Source organism: Penicillium expansum (assembly GCF_000769745.1).
Source record: "Penicillium expansum strain MD-8 chromosome Unknown contig276, whole genome shotgun sequence".
NCBI classification, from domain to species: domain Eukaryota; kingdom Fungi; phylum Ascomycota; class Eurotiomycetes; order Eurotiales; family Aspergillaceae; genus Penicillium; species Penicillium expansum.
The window spans coordinates 89,892-110,947 of NW_015971413.1; the positions used below are offsets into that span (position 1 = coordinate 89,892).

The 21,056-nt window shown below is 47.2% G+C and overlaps 7 protein-coding genes across 7 annotated transcripts; 4 read left to right on the forward strand and 3 right to left on the reverse strand.

Moving 5' to 3' along the window:
* Nucleotides 1–6,175: 6,175 nt before the first annotated feature.
* On the forward strand, nucleotides 6,176–7,042 carry PEX2_083250 (uncharacterized protein; the record flags this gene model as incomplete). The annotated part of the gene is made up of 2 exons (XM_016745595.1): nucleotides 6,176–6,716; nucleotides 6,771–7,042. The coding sequence occupies 2 exons, from the start codon at nucleotides 6,176–6,178 to the stop codon at nucleotides 7,040–7,042; spliced, it is 813 nt and encodes a 270-aa protein (XP_016595494.1).
* A 69-nt stretch (nucleotides 7,043–7,111) lies between these two features.
* Nucleotides 7,112–8,013, reverse strand: PEX2_083260 (uncharacterized protein; the record flags this gene model as incomplete). The annotated part of the gene is made up of 2 exons (XM_016745596.1): nucleotides 7,112–7,268; nucleotides 7,466–8,013. 2 exons carry the CDS (start codon nucleotides 8,011–8,013, stop codon nucleotides 7,112–7,114), a joined length of 705 nt encoding a protein of 234 aa, XP_016595495.1.
* Nucleotides 8,014–8,991: 978 nt separating this feature from the next.
* Nucleotides 8,992–10,395, forward strand: PEX2_083270 (uncharacterized protein; the record flags this gene model as incomplete). Its single annotated transcript, XM_016745597.1, has 1 exon — nucleotides 8,992–10,395. One exon carries the CDS (start codon nucleotides 8,992–8,994, stop codon nucleotides 10,393–10,395), a length of 1,404 nt encoding a protein of 467 aa, XP_016595496.1.
* Nucleotides 10,396–10,720: 325 nt separating this feature from the next.
* PEX2_083280 (putative MFS sugar transporter) lies at nucleotides 10,721–12,477 on the reverse strand (the record flags this gene model as incomplete). Its single annotated transcript, XM_016745598.1, has 2 exons — nucleotides 10,721–11,619; nucleotides 11,679–12,477. The coding sequence occupies 2 exons, from the start codon at nucleotides 12,475–12,477 to the stop codon at nucleotides 10,721–10,723; spliced, it is 1,698 nt and encodes a 565-aa protein (XP_016595497.1).
* Nucleotides 12,478–14,304: 1,827 nt separating this feature from the next.
* PEX2_083290 (uncharacterized protein) lies at nucleotides 14,305–15,054 on the forward strand (the record flags this gene model as incomplete). Its single annotated transcript, XM_016745599.1, has 4 exons — nucleotides 14,305–14,501; nucleotides 14,559–14,714; nucleotides 14,769–14,902; nucleotides 14,954–15,054. 4 exons carry the CDS (start codon nucleotides 14,305–14,307, stop codon nucleotides 15,052–15,054), a joined length of 588 nt encoding a protein of 195 aa, XP_016595498.1.
* A 1,245-nt stretch (nucleotides 15,055–16,299) lies between these two features.
* PEX2_083300 (uncharacterized protein) lies at nucleotides 16,300–17,157 on the forward strand (the record flags this gene model as incomplete). The annotated part of the gene is made up of 1 exon (XM_016745600.1): nucleotides 16,300–17,157. The coding sequence occupies one exon, from the start codon at nucleotides 16,300–16,302 to the stop codon at nucleotides 17,155–17,157; it is 858 nt and encodes a 285-aa protein (XP_016595499.1).
* A 1,071-nt stretch (nucleotides 17,158–18,228) lies between these two features.
* On the reverse strand, nucleotides 18,229–20,998 carry PEX2_083310 (pseudouridine-5'-phosphate glycosidase/carbohydrate kinase family protein; the record flags this gene model as incomplete). Its single annotated transcript, XM_016745601.1, has 7 exons — nucleotides 18,229–19,555; nucleotides 19,627–19,927; nucleotides 19,980–20,210; nucleotides 20,268–20,309; nucleotides 20,365–20,464; nucleotides 20,515–20,723; nucleotides 20,806–20,998. 7 exons carry the CDS (start codon nucleotides 20,996–20,998, stop codon nucleotides 18,229–18,231), a joined length of 2,403 nt encoding a protein of 800 aa, XP_016595500.1.
* Nucleotides 20,999–21,056: the final 58 nt, after the last annotated feature.

The following is a 21,056-nucleotide window of genomic DNA, read 5'->3' on the forward strand; positions in this document are numbered from 1 at the left end:
ATCCTAGTCTAACATACTCTGGATGCCGACTTATCGGTATTAGATTCCCTGCTTTATACAGATATACTCTCGTCATCAAATTAGGTTGAGCGGGGAGCTTTTTTGTCTACCGCAGCCACAGTATATCCCGATTTACAGCCACATAAAGGTGTGGCAACGTAACATTTTTTGCCGAGTGTCGACATCAACTAGTATCCTCAAACCGCAAAAGCATACTGGGCTCATAACTGAGATAAAAAATACAGCTTACTCTGCCACTAAACTATAACAAAAACCTCGCTTCCTGTTTAGGGCTTAGAGGGGCCATATCCTAGTCTGACAATATCTTCGTGAGGTGCAGAAAATCGGAAACGGCGATGGCAATTGCGGGACAAGGATTGTATGCAACCGCAACGGCTGTCCATTTCAGCCGATACCTTTGTTCCATCCCGTCGGGAACCAACTAGTGTATAGCTGTAGGCGATAGGGTCCGCTTCAAGGGTACAACGTGGACAGTGGAGTGTATGCATTGCAGGACCGACGCAGCAGTGCCGGATACCTGGTTATGGGCAAAAAGAAACGTGGTTAGCTGAAGACACGGCGAGGCCCGGTTTGGAGCACGAGAGTGAGTGGTGCGCAGACTGCCGCGGGCCGCCGATGCCGCAATCGCCGCAATCGATGAGCGCTACTTGCCTAGGCCGCAGCCTAGGCAAGCTTATCCTCGAACATTAGCGTGAGCTATAGTGACATCGACCGGGGAACTAAGAGTGAATAGACCGATCCTAGACCGATCTTCAGCCACCAATGACCGATTGACTGTCAGATTAATTTCCCACCAGGGCTGTGTATCGGGTTATACGCATGCACTATACGGAGTACAACATATTAAGTTATATACGAGTCTCGTGTTCATGGCTGAAATACTATGTGGCTGCAGATCTGTAAGCACTAAGCACCAAGGAAAATTGCTTACATCAAACTCTCCGAATCCAAGAATCTATAGCACGTTCCCACTGTCTAATGTAGCTTGTATCCATCCAATATCCACTTCACCCGCGTCTCGGCAGAAACTCTTCATCCAAGAAATCTACTCATAGTGTACTCTGTCAATGCTTCCCCACTGGTCTCAGCACTCGCACTCGGCACCCGATTCGGTCAATGTCTTCGGGGCGCGATTTTCTTTGCTTTTTAAAAAGTTAATCACATGCATTCAAGCTTCAATGGCTATTGTTGAAACTTGGAAATCCCAAGATCAAATTATTTGATCAACATGCTGTACCTACTCCAATCTACCTCTTCCAACCAACTTGCCGATAAATTCCATGCAATCTAGAATTTATAACCAAGATTTGCTCCCTGGGTCCCCGCCACTGCCAATCTGAGAATTGCGCACACGCTATCCCAATTCGGTCAACCTGCATGATTCAACACGATCAGCCTCGGTGTCCAGTGACAACATTCTGCTCATAATCCGTTCAATGCACGGAAAACGGCTCGAATCCTTGTCCGACAGGTTTGTAACACAACCAGGGGTCCACGTTTTTTTCCTGCGTCTCTCTTTCAACCTCTCCGTTGCAAATCCAGAGGGTTCACGGTCTAAACTAAGATAATTACTACCCTTAGTCGATCGAACTAACCGTGTTTCTAGACCCTTTGTACACCGAGTTCTTAAACGGGCATCATGCCACGCATTGTTTGCTCTTGAGGCTGACGCTGGTCTCCACATTCCAACAGTGGCGTCGGCTGCACGTGCCTCGGCTGCAGCGTCGACCCAATGGCGAAATACGAATTGACCGAGAAAATGGGGCATAGTTCCAAGGGTCCACGGGTAGTAGAAGTCTTATTATGTAATACCAAGCTTTTTAGTATACAGATACTACCTAGGTAACTGCGTTTACTATGCAAACTATACAAATGAACGTAAAATTCAAAAGTAATAAGCTGTTCTATATAAGACAAGCAAGTATAAAATATGTAGTAGTACCTAACTATAAGTGACAGTTACGTATACATTGTACGTACAATGTAGAATACGGCGTTGTAGTGTTGAGGTTTCACGCTAAGCTCCTAAATTAACTTGATGAGAATGATATATTTAATATAAATATATATTACATAATGAAAGTGTACCAGTGACAATAGTCGGATTATAAATTACGTATAAGTGTTAGCCCTGGAGGTAGATACTACAAAGTACATAGTTGTAAAGGATTTTCGCGAGTGAATTCAAGGAGAATTAACCCCCGCTAATCCGCTAATCCGCCGATCCCGGGCCGGGCCCACGGGGCCTTGGACGATCCGTGGGCGCCCACGAAAACAAAATATGGCCCTAGCGGCTTGGTAGCGATCTAGACAACTTTTCCAGTGTAACCATACGAATTGCACGAGCTCTGAATTGCACCGAGCGGTCCAATCTAGCTAATCCCTCCACACATGCACCAAGCCCTCATTGAACCATATGCCAAACATCCGGGACGCAACGTACTCGTCAGATGTCTAGCGGGTTCCATAAGTCGCAGATCCCGGCTAAAAATAAAGCCCTTCCATCCATACGTATCTCAGGACCGAATAGCCCTACGGAGTACACTCGATTCCCGCGGGACAACGTGGCTTCTAGGATTTTCACCCAAGGCGATTCAGGCCACTTCGGCAATGTAGTAGAGGACTAGGGTCAACCCCTGACATCTTGGGATCCAATTACCACGACTTCGAACACGAGGTTTTTTGTATCTCTCGCTTATTTAAAACCTAAATTCACATCATACGACGGATCGCTCGGGAGCGTTTGCTAATCTTGGTACGTACATTAGCTGTGGATCCCTTTTACGGGTTGTGTTACTATCGCAACAAAGTGGTATTGCTGTGTGTTGTAATATAGGATTCCTACAGGATTTGTGCAGGATTCCTCCGTACATTTGTATTAACCGGCCCCTGTAATATATATATATATATATTTTTTTTTTTTTTTTTTTTTTTTTTTTTNTCTTTTCATTTGATCCATCATTTCTGACACAATAAATCACTATATTACCATCATCAGCATATTGGCATGTAATAGCACGTATTGCTATGAACGATATTTACGAGGCCACCACACTGACACCTCAGCCTGAAGCCTCAGCCTGAAACCTCACATGTTATAGAATGTGGTGTGTTCTACTAAGTGACGGACTTGTCAGCTGTGGTAATGTTATTAATGGTGGATTTAGACTCACTCTGGTTCTGCCCATGCTTCGTACTTCATACCAAGTAATGTTTGTCACTTCTCAAGCTATTTTTTCTTTCTAGAGTCTCTAGATCTTTTAAGACGATACTGGCGGAGGTAACGTGGAGGCGACTGATAAGCAGGGTCGGGCCTCACTACACTGAGCAGCTAAGCAAGGCCATAAGGAGATGGTAAAGCTTTTACTAGACAGTGCGGAATTTAAACACATCCCGCATGGGCGACTCAAGGGTGTTCTTCGAAAGAGACCGATTTGAAATCCCTCAGTGGCCGATAGAGAACAAGCCTCAGTCGCGACGCAGAGCCAGATAGGAAGCTTCACGCTCCAGGAACTTAGACGACCAAATCGAGTGAAACGTCTGGCCGCAGGATAGTCAATATTCTAATCGATTATAAGATCTGACACTTTGACTCCATGGATTTGGGTTGGAAAAATAGTCAAAGCTTTATTTTATTATTAGTAGATTGAAGATAAACATAGTTATGTTGTGGTGACCTTAGGCCTTATAGAAATCAACTCTCTCCCTTCTTCCTTTCTGGCCTATATATTGTTGCCCCAAGAGGTTATGAGTAGACTGCGACATCGCCCATAGACAGGCGGGTAGGCATTGCCCACAGGCCGTATGTAAGCGGGAAATGGGCGGGGAAGCTCTATTCAACCTTCCTCGTCATCGTCAGCTTCATCCTCCATCGGCCTCTCCATCGACTCCGTCATCGTTATCGTCATCGTCACCATTCTCAGTATCATCATCGTCAACCGGCCAGGCCACACCCACAAACACCTACAAACGGTGTCACCTACACCCACACAAACAATCCGCTACCCACGCGGCCGAGTACCTCTCTTACAACATACAGCTTCGCCAAGTGCCTCTCCTACGACGCACCTTTTCATCTGCTACCAACCCGGCCGAGTACCTCTCCTACGACATATAATACACTTTCAAAATGTTTTTAACCACCAGCTTCGCAGAGCTCAAGCTCTCAGAGCTCGTCCCTATCCTTACCGGCTAATCTAACTTCGCCTCCTGGTCTACCGCACGTAAGTGTGCTCTCGATACTTAGGACCCTTATCTTTTCGATATCCTTACCGGTAATATCGCTTAACCAGCCCCTAAGGATCCAACTCTTACAGAGTGGCTTTATCAATCTCGCCACCTTCTTTTATACCTTTACGCTACCGTTTACGCTTCGCCTAAGCCTTATATTAATACCGCTCTAAACGCTCCTGTAGCGTACTAGAGCCTTTATAAACCCTTCACTGTCTATACCTATAATATAGGTTTCGATAAGTTCTATAAGTAGACTTCTCTTAAGTACAATAATACTATTACTCTATAGTAGTTTATTATTTAGTAGTATACCGCCTACGCCGAGTTCGCAGAGGCGTATAGTCACTCTTATATTTTAAATATAGCTTAGTACATTCTATTTCTTTTAGCCATTAGTATAAATCCCGCTACCTATCAGTAGCTTAACAGCCTTCGCCCTTCTAATAATAACCCTTCTGAATAGATTCTTATTAGTACATTCTCTAACTTCGTTATCTCCGACAATCGACGTCTCGCTAGTCATCCTAATTTCAATTCCGATCCCGTCTTTTACGACACAAATGCAATCCATAACCAAGGCAACAAGCCAGGCGATAAGCCATGTAACAAGCTAAAGCATTTCTACTCTTTCCACCAGCGGAAGGCCACTTACAGTTCAGAGTAATACTTCCAGAACCCCGCCAACGCCAACGCCAAGCTAGCTAACGCGGTTAGCACTCCGGCTTCCACCACCACTACCAATCAACCCACTACAGCCAATGCCGTCACCGGCAACTCTATATTTCGCTATAACAACCTCTTCACCGCCTAGGTAACACAGGTTTACGTTTTATGGGGGGATATAACTCCATGGTTTTATGTTCGTGGGGGGTGTCAGATTTCATAGTCTCTCTGTGGCTTAGCTTCAACAACTCTCTACTCAATACATCTCACATTCACCATGCACTTCGACGTAGTCCTCTCCTGATATTTATGTAATGACTAGACATACTACTGGTTTTCTGACAGGCGTTAGAAAAGTAAGGTTTGGAAGGCTTTATTAATTATATAATAACATTATATAATAACTTAACACAGTATCACTTTTATGACGGGCGTCAGAAAAGTAAGGTTTAGAAGGCTTTATTATTTATATAATAACTTAATATAGTATCACTTTTCTGACCGAGGTTAGAAAATAATACCTAGAGGGCTTTTTAGAATAACTTAACACAGTATCACTTTTCTAACAGGCGTTAGAAAAGTAAGGTATAGAAGGCTTTATTATTTATATAATAACTTAATATAGTATCACTTTTCTGACCGAGGTTAGAAAATAATACCTAGAGGGCTTTTTAGAATAACTTAACACAGTATCACTTTTCTAACAGGCGTTAGAAAAGTAAGGTATAGAAGGCTTTATTATTTATATAATAACTTAATATAGTATCACTTTTCTGACCGAGGTTAGAAAATAATACCTAGAGGGCTTTTTAGAATAACTTAACACAGTATCACTTTTCTAACAGGCGTTAGAAAAGTAAGGTATAGAAGGCTTTATTATTTATATAATAACTTAATATAGTATCACTTTTCTGACCGAGGTTAGAAAATAATACCTAGAGGGCTTTTTAGAATAACTTAACACAGTAATCAATAATGTCTATAATATCCTGAATTCGAAATAAACCGCAGGAGTTTCAGCGGCACCATATTCGCCATGTTTATGCCTGGGTACAATATGCGGCGCTGTATGCTGGAGTCTACAAATGCTTAATTAGGAAGGCACCGTCGAGTGTACGATCAACAACAGAGCTTCTTCACCGTTGCACCTCGCTCTGATACTGCTAGTTTTCCTATTTTCAACAAGCTCCCGATTAATACTTCGCTATCAAACCTCAAGCTCCCACTTTATCAACAATCACTCTACAGCTACATCATCATGGCAGTCTCAGTCACACATAGCGCTTCCGGCCTCTTACTCGAACCTCTCCCTAATCTCGACATTCCCACTCGCCACACTGTGAGCCATGCGTTGCACCGGATCAAGTTCGTCGGAACTCTGGGGCAATGGACCAACTTCAAGACAGAAGTCGCAAACACCTACAACAGCCAGACATGGAACCCGCACGAAATAGCGTCCAGGTTGACAGCTAACTTCGTCGCCGGTTCAGTCCACGAAGAGCAAGTTTTCGTGAGTGACGAGCGCGGTGTGCAAGGCAGACTCGAGGGACGAGCAGGAATAGCTCTAGGAGCTGTCTTCGGGGCCCAGAACCATGATCTTAAGCTAGGTGCCTCTAAGGGTGCTTTGCCGCCGTATCCAGGATACAAAAAAGCCCCTGACTTTGTGCTTATGACCTCGGCTCACAAAGCAAAGGTTGTGGGAGAAGTCAAGGTTCCCTGGATACGCGAGCACAACCTAAGGAAGTTGATCACTGAGTTTGAGTCTGGGGCTAAGCAAGATCATTTCCGGCACGTACTAGGTTAGTCTTATGAGCTATTGATAGGAATAAATATATACTGACGCGCATATATAGGCCAAATTGCGGAGTACATGTTCGACTCACGCTTGAAGTATGGGTTCTTGACTACGTACGAGCACACGGTTTTTCTTCGAAAGGGGGACGTCGGTCGAGCTTGGGGACTGGAGTATTCTCCGGTGATTTACCACAGTGACAGAGGAAGTACTTCAGGCAGGACGGTGTCATTTTGTCAGAGTCTCTACCATATTGGATTATTAGCCCTCGCGGACTCGAATTTTGACACTAGCACAGGCATGCGGAACCAGAAGTGGACGGTTCCCTTATAAAAGGCCACAGTCTAGTCACCGAATTCAACATAATAAGAGGACAAACAAACAATCTCGCTTGCTCCTCAGCTACCATTGCCAGCATGAAGTATCTTTATCCCAGTCACTATCACGTTCATCCGTAGAGGGGTCCGGCTTAGCGAGATCGAAATGCGCAATCCAGTTGGCACCGAACATAATCGGACGTTCGGGCTTGCCGGCCTTCTCAAAGGGTCCGATAAAGTAGCTATATGGAGTAAATTAGTAAGTTCGTCACCTTGTAGTTGGGATAATATAGCAAAAATATACAGTGTTTGCATCTCCTGGTGCCAAACTAGGCTGCTTGCCCCGCACACACAGGGGAACCACCTGTTCTCATGCAGCTTACTATATAGTCGACAATGATTAGATCCAGTATCGAATACAGAAGAAACATAAACTTACGCTATAGCCCTAAGAAAAGCCAAGCGAACCTGCTCCCTTTCGTCGCTTTCAAGAGCCCAAAATGGGTCAGCGCCATTGCCGTCTCCGAGGCGCAGCCCTGGGACGATCTCCCACACAAGCCAGATAATGAACCCACCCGGAACTAGCCCCGAGCGATCCTGTTTATCGATCTTGTATCCGAGAAGCTTTGGTGTATCACTCGAGCCCTTTTCAGTGAGGTCCCGGTAGGCGATCAATTCTGGGGGGTTGTATGTTGTGGCTTGTCGGCTTCTGGTATCCGCATCATCCAGTTCAGTCTTCCGATGGGGAACTTGAATGTAGATGCGCATGAAGGCGTTCTTAGTCCGGGATATGGGATTGCAGCATAGATATTTAGCCGAGGCAAAAGAACGGAAGCCATACTCATCGTTCTCCTCCTCGTTAACTTGATAGTCATGCTCGTTCAGCTTCTCAAGAATCTTCCACCGGGAAGGGACAGGTTGGTCAAGGGTGATTATAGTTCCAGGGTCAGGGCCCTTACGGAACCAGGCTGAGTATGAGGACGACATTGGAGTTGCTTTGGATGCTTTGGAGATGGGTTTCTTGGATAGGTTGAGAGGAGGAGCGTTGATGTGAGGCTCTTATGTGGGGCAGACTGGCAGCTATAGTGCCTTGCGCTAGCCGTATTGGGAGGTGGAGTGACTACCTAGGTACAGTTGGCGGTGGACCGACCCCCTGGATGTCAAAATAACGCGCTTCCTCGCGTTTTCAAACGTGATATATAAATTTAACTAATTATTAATTTCATGGATTAAAACGAGATCTAAACATTAGGTAATTAATCTTTTAAAATATGTGTATTGTTTTAGTGCTAATTGGGCCTAATGGGCCCCCATTCAAAGCCTGGTGGGCTTTCCCCCCGGGCCCATAGCCCAAAACCCAGCTCATTAGCGGGTTGGGTTGGGTTGGGCTTTGCGGGGGTCTACTAGTAGTAGTACTCACTATATGCTTTTATATGGTCTATTTATTTTCCGAGGGCTGTATTATAACATAGTATTCTATAATTGTATATAGAATATTTGGTATGCCTCACATGATGCCATCCACTTCCTCTCTCGAGACGATATGATCGAAATTTGTGTTGTAGAAAAGCCCATCTGCGGCAATCGCTGCCCGCCTGGCCGCTCCGCCCGCGGGAGTCTACCTGGGCAGCCTCGTGTGGGGGCCAATGCCATCCGACGGCCCCCAAATCGGAGATCTCTCGTTGGCTCTTTTGTCGCTTTATTCTTCTTAGTGCCGTTCGTTGAACTCCGAGTGATCGAGATGGTCCCATGTCGTCTAATGTGGCGTCTGGTAATACTAGCTGCCTCAGATCGTTCCGCCCAGCTCGCCTGAACACCGGAGTTTCTTCGATCCTAGTATCCGCCTCGCGGAGGAAAGTAAGTCAGAGAATTCACTCGCTATGTCCTTTGTACAGATATAAAAGGAAAGCAGTCGATCACTCTAATCACAGTAGTTTAATTGCTATCGTACCACTCGTTTGCAAGATGTTGACCACATTTTTCTGTATTGCTAGCGCGGTGGGCGCCTTCGCTGCATCTGTACATGGTCGTGATCAATTCGATCCGTCGGCATACGCTGCAAAAGACGTCATAGAGCGAGACTTTGCCATTATTGGTGGAGGAGCAGCAGGGACCTATGCAGCAATCAGTTTGGCTGATCAAAACAAAACCTTCACCCTCGTCGAAGTCGCGGACCGACTTGGTGGAAACACCAGGACCTTCCAGGACCCAGCAACTGGAGCCAACGTCGACTTTGGCGTGCAGATCCACCTCGATGACCCTATCGTTCGCAACTTTTTTGCCCGTTTGCACGCCCCTCTGACAAATGTGGAGCTCAAGGATTTTGGCCTCCCCAAATATTACGACTTTACCAAGCGAGTTGCCCTTCCCAACTACACCAAGGGATCTATTCAGTCCGACTATGTTGCCGAACTCAACAAGTATCCTTATGTCCAAAATCTCGTCGACCTACCCAACCCTGTCCCTGCTGATCTGCTCCTCACTTGGCCAGAATACGTCAAGAAGCACAATCTCTCCTCTGGCTCGACTGAGGCTGGTCTCACATGGCCAGCAACCCCTGGAGATCCATTGGAAACTACCGCTCTTGCAATTCTTAACGATGGCAATCAGATCGAGTTGGCCGAGTTTGCCGGAGCTGCCATCAAGAATGCCAATCACGACAATTCTGAGATTTACGTCAACGCTCTGGCCGAATTGAAGGCGCATGTGCTTCTCAAGTCTTCCATCGTTGCAGCTCAGCGTGGATTGACCCGCAAAGGCGGCGTTCAGCTCGTGGCTAACACCCCATCTGGCAAAAAGCTCATCAAGGCTAAACAACTCATCATTGCTATGCCGCCGGTCTTGGACAACACCAAGTACTTCGGTCTCGATCAGCAGGAGCAGGCCATTCTCAGCAAGCTTTCTGGCAAGCACTACTACGGTGGTGTGGTGAACAACACCGGCCTTAAGGACGGCATTGCTTATACCAACATCGGCGCGGACAGACCGTACCACGTCGCCAGTCTGCCCGGTGTGGTTGAGATCGCCCCTTCAGCCTACCCCGGTTACCAATTCTATTGGTACAACACGAACCAGGCCAAGACAAAAGTTGAAATTGAGGCCGCTACTCGAAGCACTATCAAGTGGCTGCAGACTCAGACCAATGCTACGGCCCTGGAGCCAAAGTTCCTCGACTTCCGGGATTACTCACCGTTCCACCTCACCCCTCCGACCAAGGATATTGCTGCCGGCTGGTATAGTAAGATGAATGGTCTCCAGGGTCACAGGAACACTTGGTACATCAGTGCTTTGTTCGTCGTTGGCTCGACTCAGGTCTGGAACAGCACTCACAACTTGCTTCCGGATATTATCAACGCTGCTCGGTCTTAGGCTGTTGCAAAGGCCGCAATGGCTGCGATTTCAATTCATAGAAAGCCCATTTTTGCATAAAAATAAGGCCTCGGTATATATAAATCAGCAGATTTATCTTAATAAATGACCTTTTTAATCTCATATTGATCGAACTTACTTTCGTTACTCTAATTCTCCTACAACAATAATTCATATTCATTATTTCTACAGGCCCCTAGAATTTATAGGACTAAGTGCATAGCCTGTCTGTGGGCAGCGCAAGACGAAGGATAAAATAATTATATGATAATTTCTGCAAGACAGAGCAAATATGTTATATATGCACTTACAACAACACTCATCGTCACCACATAGCGGGCTGCCTTTGAACCTCATCCGGCACGCTGAAATACCCTCTATTCGCTAGTTGCCGTTGAAGCTCTCGGAACTTGCTGGCTTTGGCCCTCTTTTCAAACAGGATATCAATCTCCAAGTAACTTAACCCGAATGTCTCTGGGAGTCGCAGGTAGCACCAAACGAAACACACGGCGCTAAATCCCAGAAAAAAGAAGCACGACTTGCCCTTCCAGTTCCAGGCTGTAGGATTCAACATTCGTGGGGTAATAACATTGGTCACGATAGAAGCCACATTATAGACTATACGGGCAAGGATCACAGTCTTGATTCGCAGCCGTGTGCAAGGGATCTCTGCAACGAGGACATAACATATAGGCCCAATGCTGAGGTTGTAAATGAACGTGAGGAAGGTAATTAGGCCCCCAAGAGCCCATGACTGGGCATTTGTGGTAGGTAGAAATCCAATACCACCTGCAATGGTGAGAATAGCCATTGAGACTGCGAGCCCAATGAGGTATATCCTACGACGCCCGGTTCGTCTCATCCAGAACCACGACAGCATCGCCCCAACTATAGCTATGCCGTACATACCGATAGCAAGGGAGAAGGAATTTTGGACGCTGAGACCGGCTTGTTGATAAAAATATGCTGCGTAAGTCCCCGAGCTGGAGAACGAAGCTTGTTGTGTAATCCAAATCATGCAGGCAATCTCCGTTCGTCGGAGATTAATCCCTTTAAAGCAGTCCAAGTATGTAATTTGACCATTGCCCAGATATTTCTCTGTCTCATTGGTATGTGTCATCATCGCTACTACCTCGTCAACGTTAAAATCATCTTTGTCTGCTGTGGTAAGGCGTAGTAATGTTCTTCTGGCTTCCTCTGGTCGCTCATTGCGAATCAGCCACCCTAATGGTAGTGTAAGATTCGACAGCTGGTAGTAATAATCGAGTCATGGGACATCATACCTGGGGACTCAGGTGCGAAATAAACCCCGATTATAATCGGAACGGCCAAGGCCCATTGCAAGGCGAGTGGCAAGCGGTATGCCCACTCCGTTCCTTTGCCTGCTTGACTGCGAACTACTCCAACAGCGCAGAGCTGCCCAATCAACCAACATATGTTCATACTGCTCAGAATATATGCTCGGAGTGCAACTGGCATGACCTCTGCCGCATACGTTGTGGCTAAGGTCTGAAAGATTCCCCACGGAATCCCGCATAGGACCTGGCCAGCTAAGAACATCTGGACATTCACGGCGAAAAAAGGCAGGAATATAAACAAACACAGGGAGACCAATGCTACCAGTATCGTCCGACGATAGCCGAACCGGTCTGCGAGGAAGCCGTTCAAAAACAACCCGATGATTTGGCCTACCACAGCTGCAGAAGTCAGGCTTGATTGCCACTTGGAGGAAATCTCAAAATTTCCCGGCTGAGATGGGTCTGGGGCCCCATATTTTTGTTTAAAGACTGGGAATGTAAAGAAACTGACGAGGAGTGTCGTGTCGTAGCCTTCCATAATAATCGTTGACGAGAGGACAATTGACCATGCAATTGCCTTTGGGTAAAGTCGACAGCCGGTGAGCAGTGACATCTTTCGCTCCGCCCTAGTAGCTGCTCTAGCCCCCGATGACAGTGGCTGTAGGCTGGGGATGCGGGCCGACAGATCGGAAAAGATGTCCTCATGGCTGGAATTTGACCCCTGCCCTAGGGGAATCTCATCAAAAGAGACTTCCGCTAGGTCATGGCGAGCTTTGGATGCCATGTGGTGGCACAGGGGCTGGTTTGTGGAAGGATCGTCGAAATGTGAGGTCGGATGGACCGGCTTTTATTCAAGAATTGTTGTTATCATCGCCGAGGTTTGAAGGTGCAGAATTGAAGGCGCAGAAATCAAAATGAACAGGTGGGAGATAGGTAGTTGGGGAGGGGGAGGGCTTGGGATTTTTCTCTAACGTCATCGCATAGGGGCTGGAACAAGTCGATGACTCTCTTCCGGGTACATGGTTAGCCCCACCCCCAGAAGCGCGGAGTTGATAATTCGATAGAGTCTTACCCCGAGAAAGAGGGTTTATCGACCGGGGCTAGACTTCGCGGGAGTTCGGTTTGTGGGGATGAGATACGAAGGTTACGAGGTTCCATGGTTTCTCTTCGTGTTGACTTCCCCAGTCCGGGGATTGTCCCGCTAGGTCCAATGGTTCCGTACCCTGGGCAGTTAGCGTCTCCACATTCTTGTGTGATGTCCAATTACTTCAAGCGCAGAACTTCTTTCGCTTTTTCCAGAGAGTGATCGTCCTGAGATGCGAACTGCCGTGAAACATTTTCAACTTGGAGACATCGCGATAGCTACGTTGACTGGCACGCGATCCCGCGAGTCCTTCCTTTTCGTGGACGTTATATTCTAGCGAGATCACCAAGCCACAGTCGAGATACCCTAAGAGGATTAACCTTTTTTTTAGCTAAACGGACAACTCACAGTTATGAGCCTAGTCCCTTGTTCGACAAGCTAAATAGTGCTTAACATATCTGGATATGGACATTGGAGAGCAAAGGAGGCCTCAGTTGCTTCAAAGATATGCTAGAGCGCGTCTTGAACGAGCTTTGGAGCGGCGAAATTAGGACGTTACTCGCCAGCATAAAATTATATTCAGTGGTGAACGCAGCGTTGATACTTCCGGCTCTATTACCAGGGCGAGAGAAATAACGAAAAATCTTCATAAATACATAAGAAGAGCAAGGGAATGAGTATAACGGTCTATCCGGAGCCGCAAATCGGGTAGTCTAGGAGAATACACCTTCAAGCGCACGTCACTTCAAAACCCACCTATCATAATAACAAGGTCCCGATCCACCAACCTCCTCCCTAGAGGTGTGGTTGTCTCATACCGAGAATGTCACGGAGTCTCCCAATGCGCCTGGCTGGTTGCCTATTTGGGCCAACTGTGGGCGGGATTTGAGGATGTAGTGCTCCGAAGAACTCTGATTTAGCAAAGTACTCGAAATGAGCTCACTTTACCTCCATAGTTTTGCCCCCGCAGTTTTACAGTGTATAGTTATTGTTACCCTATGGACTAGCGCGCGATCTCCTCCTTTGTCATTTAGATAACTTCATAGTTGTCCTTCTCCGATCAATACTAAGCCTTTGCTCTCTACTTTCGAGTCCAATTGTGATACCGCCTCATGTTTACTCCTTTGAGCTATTTATTGTCAGGGGTCTTGTAGCCAAGATCCTACTTGAAACGGCCCCAGTTTCATTGGGGAAATATTTACATACAAAGTAACGAGCATTCGGTTTCATACCAGGAAATGATGCGGGAATAGACGGGGAAGGCATTATCAGATATTCCAGTTTAACAAGGAGAATAAGTAATCTTTCCATATACTCTCCCTGGATATTTCAAACGAGGTGATCCTTTCCTATTCTCACACGGTCTCGAAAAAGAACCTCAATCGCCCCCACTTATGTTGTTTGAGATTTATAGAATACTTAGGTATAAGAAGGAGCTGCTGATCTCTAGTTCCTTCCTCTATCAAAGCATTCTGCATCATCAGGAACAGTCAACCCACAAAGCCTTCTTATCTATTCCATTGCAAGATGCAACTCATTTCTATCGTCAGTTTCATGGCACTTGTGCCCGCAGTGCTATCATCTCCAGTGACCAACTTCAAGAAAATTGCCGTCCGGGCTGATAATCGAGGCAACGAAACTATCTCTGGCCTGGGAGCCCGCAAGCAGGAGGTGGTTGGTGCTGGTGGCAACACCCGTGACCTGGCGATTGCGATGCTGGAGACGTCAGTTCATCCATTAAATATAATTCTGATATAGCCCAGATGACTGACTAAAAATAGGAAGACAATGACGACCGATTACACATATGGTGACGGAAAGTCTGGCGACTCCACAAACTTCGGTGTCTTCAAGCAGAATTGGTATATCCTGCGAAACTCTGCATCCGAATTCCTAGGACAGACCGTCGCAGAGGTTGATAACGGGGCGATTCTTAAGTAAGTTCTCCAGTAGTTTATAGGCTGCCCCAATAATGTTGGCTAATGCTCTAGCGCCAGCTCCGATCTAGACAAAGATATCCAAGCCCGCCATGAGGGTGAGGAACACTACGGATATGAAACCTGGTTTAGCGGACACCGCAACGGAGAAAGCGGTATCAACAACCCCGGCACTGCTGATATCAATAGTGAGTTTTTCCTATTCCATGAATCGCTTCACCATCTAACATCATGCATAGCATACATCGATGCTGTCGCATGGATCCAACAGCAGATTGAGAGCGATGAGAAGTATCAATCTGATGATACTCGGTTCTGGGTTGATGTTCAGGCAATTTAGGCCATGGCTGGAGAAAGAACGAGAATATCCTCAGGCTAGGGACGCAATTGGTTCAGCTCTAGAGATTTTACATCTTACAGTCGTTTGGTCAGAACCCTTTTTATAACTTTATCACACAAATATGATCGTATATTAAAGAACTGTTGTTTCTCCAATATAACAAGGAACCTTACCTTTGAAACCGTTTTCGTTTCGTTCAGCTTTAAGACAACTGTATCCAAATGTCCAGCTCGTGGTATATTATTTGACTACGAGATATGAGCCATGTCTCTCGTTCCTATCGTAAGCAAGCAATCCAGGACCCGGGAACGAAGTCAGGACAGCGCATCATCCACATGATCCTCCAGGCGGCCATGGAGGCTTAAGCAAAGGGAATCACGCTTCGCCTCGAATAGATGACCGACATTGCGATAACCCAGGAAATGACGTGGCAGATTGGCTTGTTAATGACGCGGCAAGCTCGGTCAAAACACGCCCCCCCCCCCCCCCCCCCCCCCCCCCCCCCCCCCCNCCTGAGCCCCTTGCTGACAAGGAAGAGGGCACTTATCCGCGACAAATTCCGCGCTGATAATGAAAACCATCCACCGAAGGCAGTCGTCTACGAAGGATCGACACCACTTTACGGGCGCCCTAAACCAGAAAATGACTGCTTACCAGATTGAGGTTAACACTGAGGCGTGCCAATCTCACGTCGAACAAGGGTCGCTACATGCGGTGCGTGCTTGTACTTGGCTGTATAACCGAAGTCGTAGGCCCACTACGCAGGTATAAAACATATCATATATCCGGTATCAGAAGGAAGTACATAGGTATGCGCATTTGACCAGTCAGGCATGGATGCGACTAAGCAAGTTAAGCTAATGTACAGGAACAACACACCAGCATATGCGTCAAGCTAATAGAAGGTTGACAGCGATTGATTCGTCCATCATGGTACACGTCAACGAGATTTCTGCTTCTGTTTCCTTCTGTCATTATCACGTTCCAAAAACAGCTACAAATGTACCTGATTCGCCATTGCGCCCCAGACACGTTGCATTTTACTCCCGACATACAACACCCATGTCAGTGTGTGTTGGCACCAACGGAGGGCTAATGGGAGATTAAGTAGTCTGGGTACTTGGAGTGGACTACACGAGTCTGTGGCTTATTACGCAGCTATGCCCCTCTTTTGAATGCTCAAGTGAACCGATCTTACCATATCACCCATATCACCTGTTCTCACAATATCATTAAATTCATCAAATGTCAGACTTCAAAACGACCTCCGAGGGGCTCGAGGAGATCTCTCGCCTCAGCCTCATATCTTTCGCTCCAGCAGAAGCAATCATCACCGATGTGAAGCACCTGGCGTCTTACAATTGGATCGAAGCATCCACACCCACCATTGCTGTCCCGGGTAGCCCAGCTCAGTGGTCCGCTCCACTAGGGCCCCGTCAAGTGAAGAAAGATAGCGGCCTTGTGTATATTTCTCAGAATGCCGCTCGACACCCGGACAGTCCTCTAGAACCGTTATTCCGCTCCCTTTACATCGAGCACCCCTCGTTCGACATAAACTCAATCGACATTGTGACCGACCGAAACAATATTCGTAAGCTTCTGTCATTTGTCAAGCCGGCTCTGAGCAAAAATGGTCTCGATGCATTCACTATCCAGGTGGATATGACTGCTCAGACTGCAATCTTCTCCCGTGACGAGACAGCAACCTACGAAGTTATTAGGCCAGGCGAATTTCGGGGCTTTGGGCATGAATTCGAAAAAGCATTTACGATCCCTCAGGTCAAAGGCAGTACTGGGCACTATCGCATAATTTCATACCGGCTAGGTGGTCTGAGTTTTCTCGTGCGCCATGAGACAGACGGATATGTGAAAGATTTGAAATCCAGTGTAAAGGATAAAAAATCAACAGGGGACGATCTTGTCGACATCTTAAACTCCTTATCCCTCACGCCGAAAACCACCCATATAGAAGAGCCCTCCGTTAAATCCAAGTTGACTATCAAGAAGGAAGGTCAGATAGTATCACGGGAATCGACCCTAGAGATCAAAACTAGAGTTTTCCACAAATCTCTAGAGCTAACAGAAGTTGGGGCTCAGCTCTAGGTTTCTCAAACACCCAAACTTGTCCGTGCTTATCATCAACGTGGGATATTCTCGAAGCCGAAAGTCGAAGATGTCACTGCCGCGATGAAGGACTGGGAAAAGATACATCAGGATGCCATCACGAAACTTGTCGCATTGCTTAATCGCATACTAAGAGTGACCAGAAACTAGGGCGGCAGTTCAACTATTCGCTATGATCCTCTGAAAGACAAACTCGTGATCAAGAAGATCGAGAGAAAGAAGGTACTCCCGGAGGATCTCTATTTTCGATGGGAAACCCCAATCCCCGCCACTATCACACCAAAGTCCTCTGTGCATAGCTCAGAGGTTACTCAAAAACAGCCTAGTGCTCGGAGACCTACTGCAGCACTTGACCAGGACGAAGCCCTTCTAAAAGGTATCAAGGTGGAGCCCGCTAAACATCAGAATGTTACTATAACCGCACTTTCAAACAAATCACAGTCATAAAGCTCTCGATACCGTTGGTTTCTAAGAAGCCAAACAAGTGAAGATATTTTTGGTAGCAGTGGAGACCTTTGGGATTCGAAGGACCTATTTAGATTGATAGCTTGCTATAGGTTTGGTTGATTATGAGGCAGCTGAGGACCTATATGTGTATCCATTACTTCCCGGTCTCGCCTTTGAGCACTGAGGAGCTTATTTTAGTATGCAATTCATGGTTTAGTGGATGAGTTCGAATGCCGAACCGTTTTCCGAGTAGTATAAAGAGATGAATCGATGAAAATAAAACCCTCTGCTCCAGTATTATCTCAGGCTAACATTTACAAAGGATTGCCTATTATATATCAGCTGAATACTAAGCACTAAACTACATATTAGTAACTTCTATAAATCTACGTAAGGGTAGTACTTTATCGGAATGGTGCAGACTGGTACATATTGTGATTTGGATTGATTCGCAAAAAGGGACAAGGAGTGAGCACCGAATGGAAAGGAAATCCCATGTTAGTCTGAAACCCGACTTATATGTACATTAGTCCGAAGACCCTCAGGTACCCACTTCATATGGGAAGCCTCATTAGTGGTGGGGCCCTGTCACAGCTACACCTATTACAACCCCAATAAGCCCCGCAGCTCAACCAGCTTTTCGCTCACACCTCCAGCGCTAGCCAATGTTTTCCGGCTCGCCTCCTGGGCAACAGGAATGACATCTTCAATGCGCACAGAAGAGTCCTTAGCCAAGCCAGCCACCACAACGCCTAGCAGCGTATCACCTGCCGCATTGACACTGACAATGTCGTCAGCACCTAGGATAGTATCGGGCGAGAACAGACGCATGTAAACACCACCGAAAGGTACGTCCGACCCAGGGGACACGCGAGCAAGAATATACGGCGCAGACTCCGGATCCGTAAGACGGGGATCACCAGGCGGCAGAAGCTGAGTGAGCAAAGAACCCGCACCACCGAGCTTGGTAAGAATACAGGGGATGAAAGGAAGCAGCTGAACAGTCTGCTGCGGAAGGCCCTCATCGACAAGAGACAACGAAGTGATTGCAATGAGGCGCTCGCGCGAGCCTGCCGGAGACATATTCATCGAGTTAATGATATGCCACCATTGCGGCGACTCGAAAATAAGCGATTCCCGCGCAGCGGTATACATAGCCGCCAGCTCAAGGCGGTTCGGACACGCAAGACTGATAGCATTATTTGGAATAGTCTGATTAAGACCGATAGTCGCGCCAGTGCTATTTACGTGGCTGCCGAACAGACGTCGAGATTTGGCTGTTGAAACGGGCTCGAAGGCAACGCGTGCGCCGTGTTTGCGGGCTACGGCACTCCACTTGGCTATCACTTCGGGTCGCCAGTTGGCGTCGACGACGACCCAGTTTGGCTTTGTGCGTTCAAGGAGAGGTTCCCAGAAGCCGTCAAAGTCGAGCTGAGATTCGGGGAGTTCGACGATGCCCATGTCGGCCATAGCTACTAATAGGTCTTTTTTGGTGTCGTTGATTGCGATGTATTGTGCTGTGCGGGTGGATGATGTCGCTGGGAGGACTTGAATGCCTGCGGTGCTGAGGCCTTCCTTTTCAAGGGTTGATAGTGCAGCGCGGCCGCTGAGATCGTCTGCAACGACGCTGCAGAAGAGGACCTCGCTGCCAACGTAGTTGGCAGCAACGGCAACGTTGTGGCCAACGCCGCCTAGGCTTTGTCCGATAACTGCTGGGTTGGAGGTGTGCGGTACTGGTGCAACCTGTGTGAGTTCGTCTCCGAATGGAGTGTAGTCGCAGGATAGGTCGATAGCTAGCGAGCCGGCTACCACAACATCTGCCTTTAGTGTCGGTGTAATAGGTGCCTCGGTACTAGCTGGTTCCGGGATATCTTCAACTTGCGAGGCAACTTGACTTGGCAAAGCTACACCTGGGATTGATGGCATGTGTCTATGGGGAAGGAGATATCCGAACTTAGCATTGATTGAATCTCGTATCTCGTATCTAGAAACAAAACTCACCGAGACCCTGTTCCTAGGTCAGCTTCTTCAAGCTTGGCAAGTTCAACAGCTACTAGGGTTGCACGCTTGACATTGGACTCAACCAAGGCCCGGTTAGCAACTACGCTCTTTCCACCGCTTAGTTCCTTGATCTTAGCAAGCACAAATGGCGTGTTGTCACTACCATGGTAACCCTCTACGTGGGAAAGACGGATAGCTTCTTCAATCACAAGATCCATCTCGGCTTTGGGGATAGAGTGCTCCAGGGGGACAGGGTTGGCGAAGTGGATGCCGGAGGATACTGGAAGCTTGGATTGCGCATCTGGAGATTCTGTCAACGATGCCGTAGCTTTCAATACATAGGGTAAACCTACAAACTATGGCGGCGGCTTCGGCTTCATTTTGAATGACCCGGGGACTGCGGATGCCACTCTCTCGTGTGAAGAAAGCAGGGAAGTCAACGGGGCCATCTCGGCCATCAGCGAATGTACCCACACAGACACCTTCGGTCTCGAGGTATTCGAGCGTTCGAGGAATATCCAAGAAGCTCTTGCACCCAGAGCTAATCACCGTCACCGGGGTACGTCCAAGTTCAGTAAGATCGGCTATAATCATTTGTCAATAATTGGGGATGATGGTCTTGTTTCCACAGTTTTCCCTACCAGAGATATCCATGGAGTTTTCACCTCCGCGATGCACACCACCTAGAGCAAGTCAGCTTGGCTACATCTTCGATTGAAATTTGATCATTGGATTTACCTAGTCCACCGGTACCAAAGATTTTGATACCAGCTAGTTCTGACAGGATCATAGTGCCGGAGATTGTAGTACCGCCGTACATTGGCTTACCAACCATGCCCTAATATGGATCAGTTTCAGTTCTCCGAGCCATTGTAAAAGCTAACTCACCATGCCACAGATATACCCAAGATCCCTACGAGACACTTTCAGGGCACTCTTATCTTGAGCTGTCGAGGCCAGCTCAATAAGCTCTTCTGTACTCAGACCAACTTTGGCCACGCCACCAAGGATTCCTATAGTTGCAGGAACTCCGCCGTTGGCTCTCACAACAGACTCCAACAACGCAGCGAGGGCAAGATTATCAGGATAAGGGAAACCTACAGCCGATCAGTCTTAGCTTCCCCGCTTTTGGACGAAGTTCTTCACTCTCAGGATTCGGAATGGAGACAGATGACTCACCGTGTGTATAGATTGTCGTCTCGAGTGAGACGACTGGTTTACCTGTAGCAACTGCGTCACGCACCTCTTCTGACACCTGGAAGAACTTGCTCTGGGCAAGGCCATGGTAACGACGAGCAGACGGCAGTTGAGTTCCTCTCAAACAGCCGGACCTTACAGCAGCTCGAGAGGCGAACACTGTGCGTGACAACATGATGATATCCGAAAAGAGGATTCAGCTGTGCCTTTAGCCAATTGAAACCTGCAAGTCA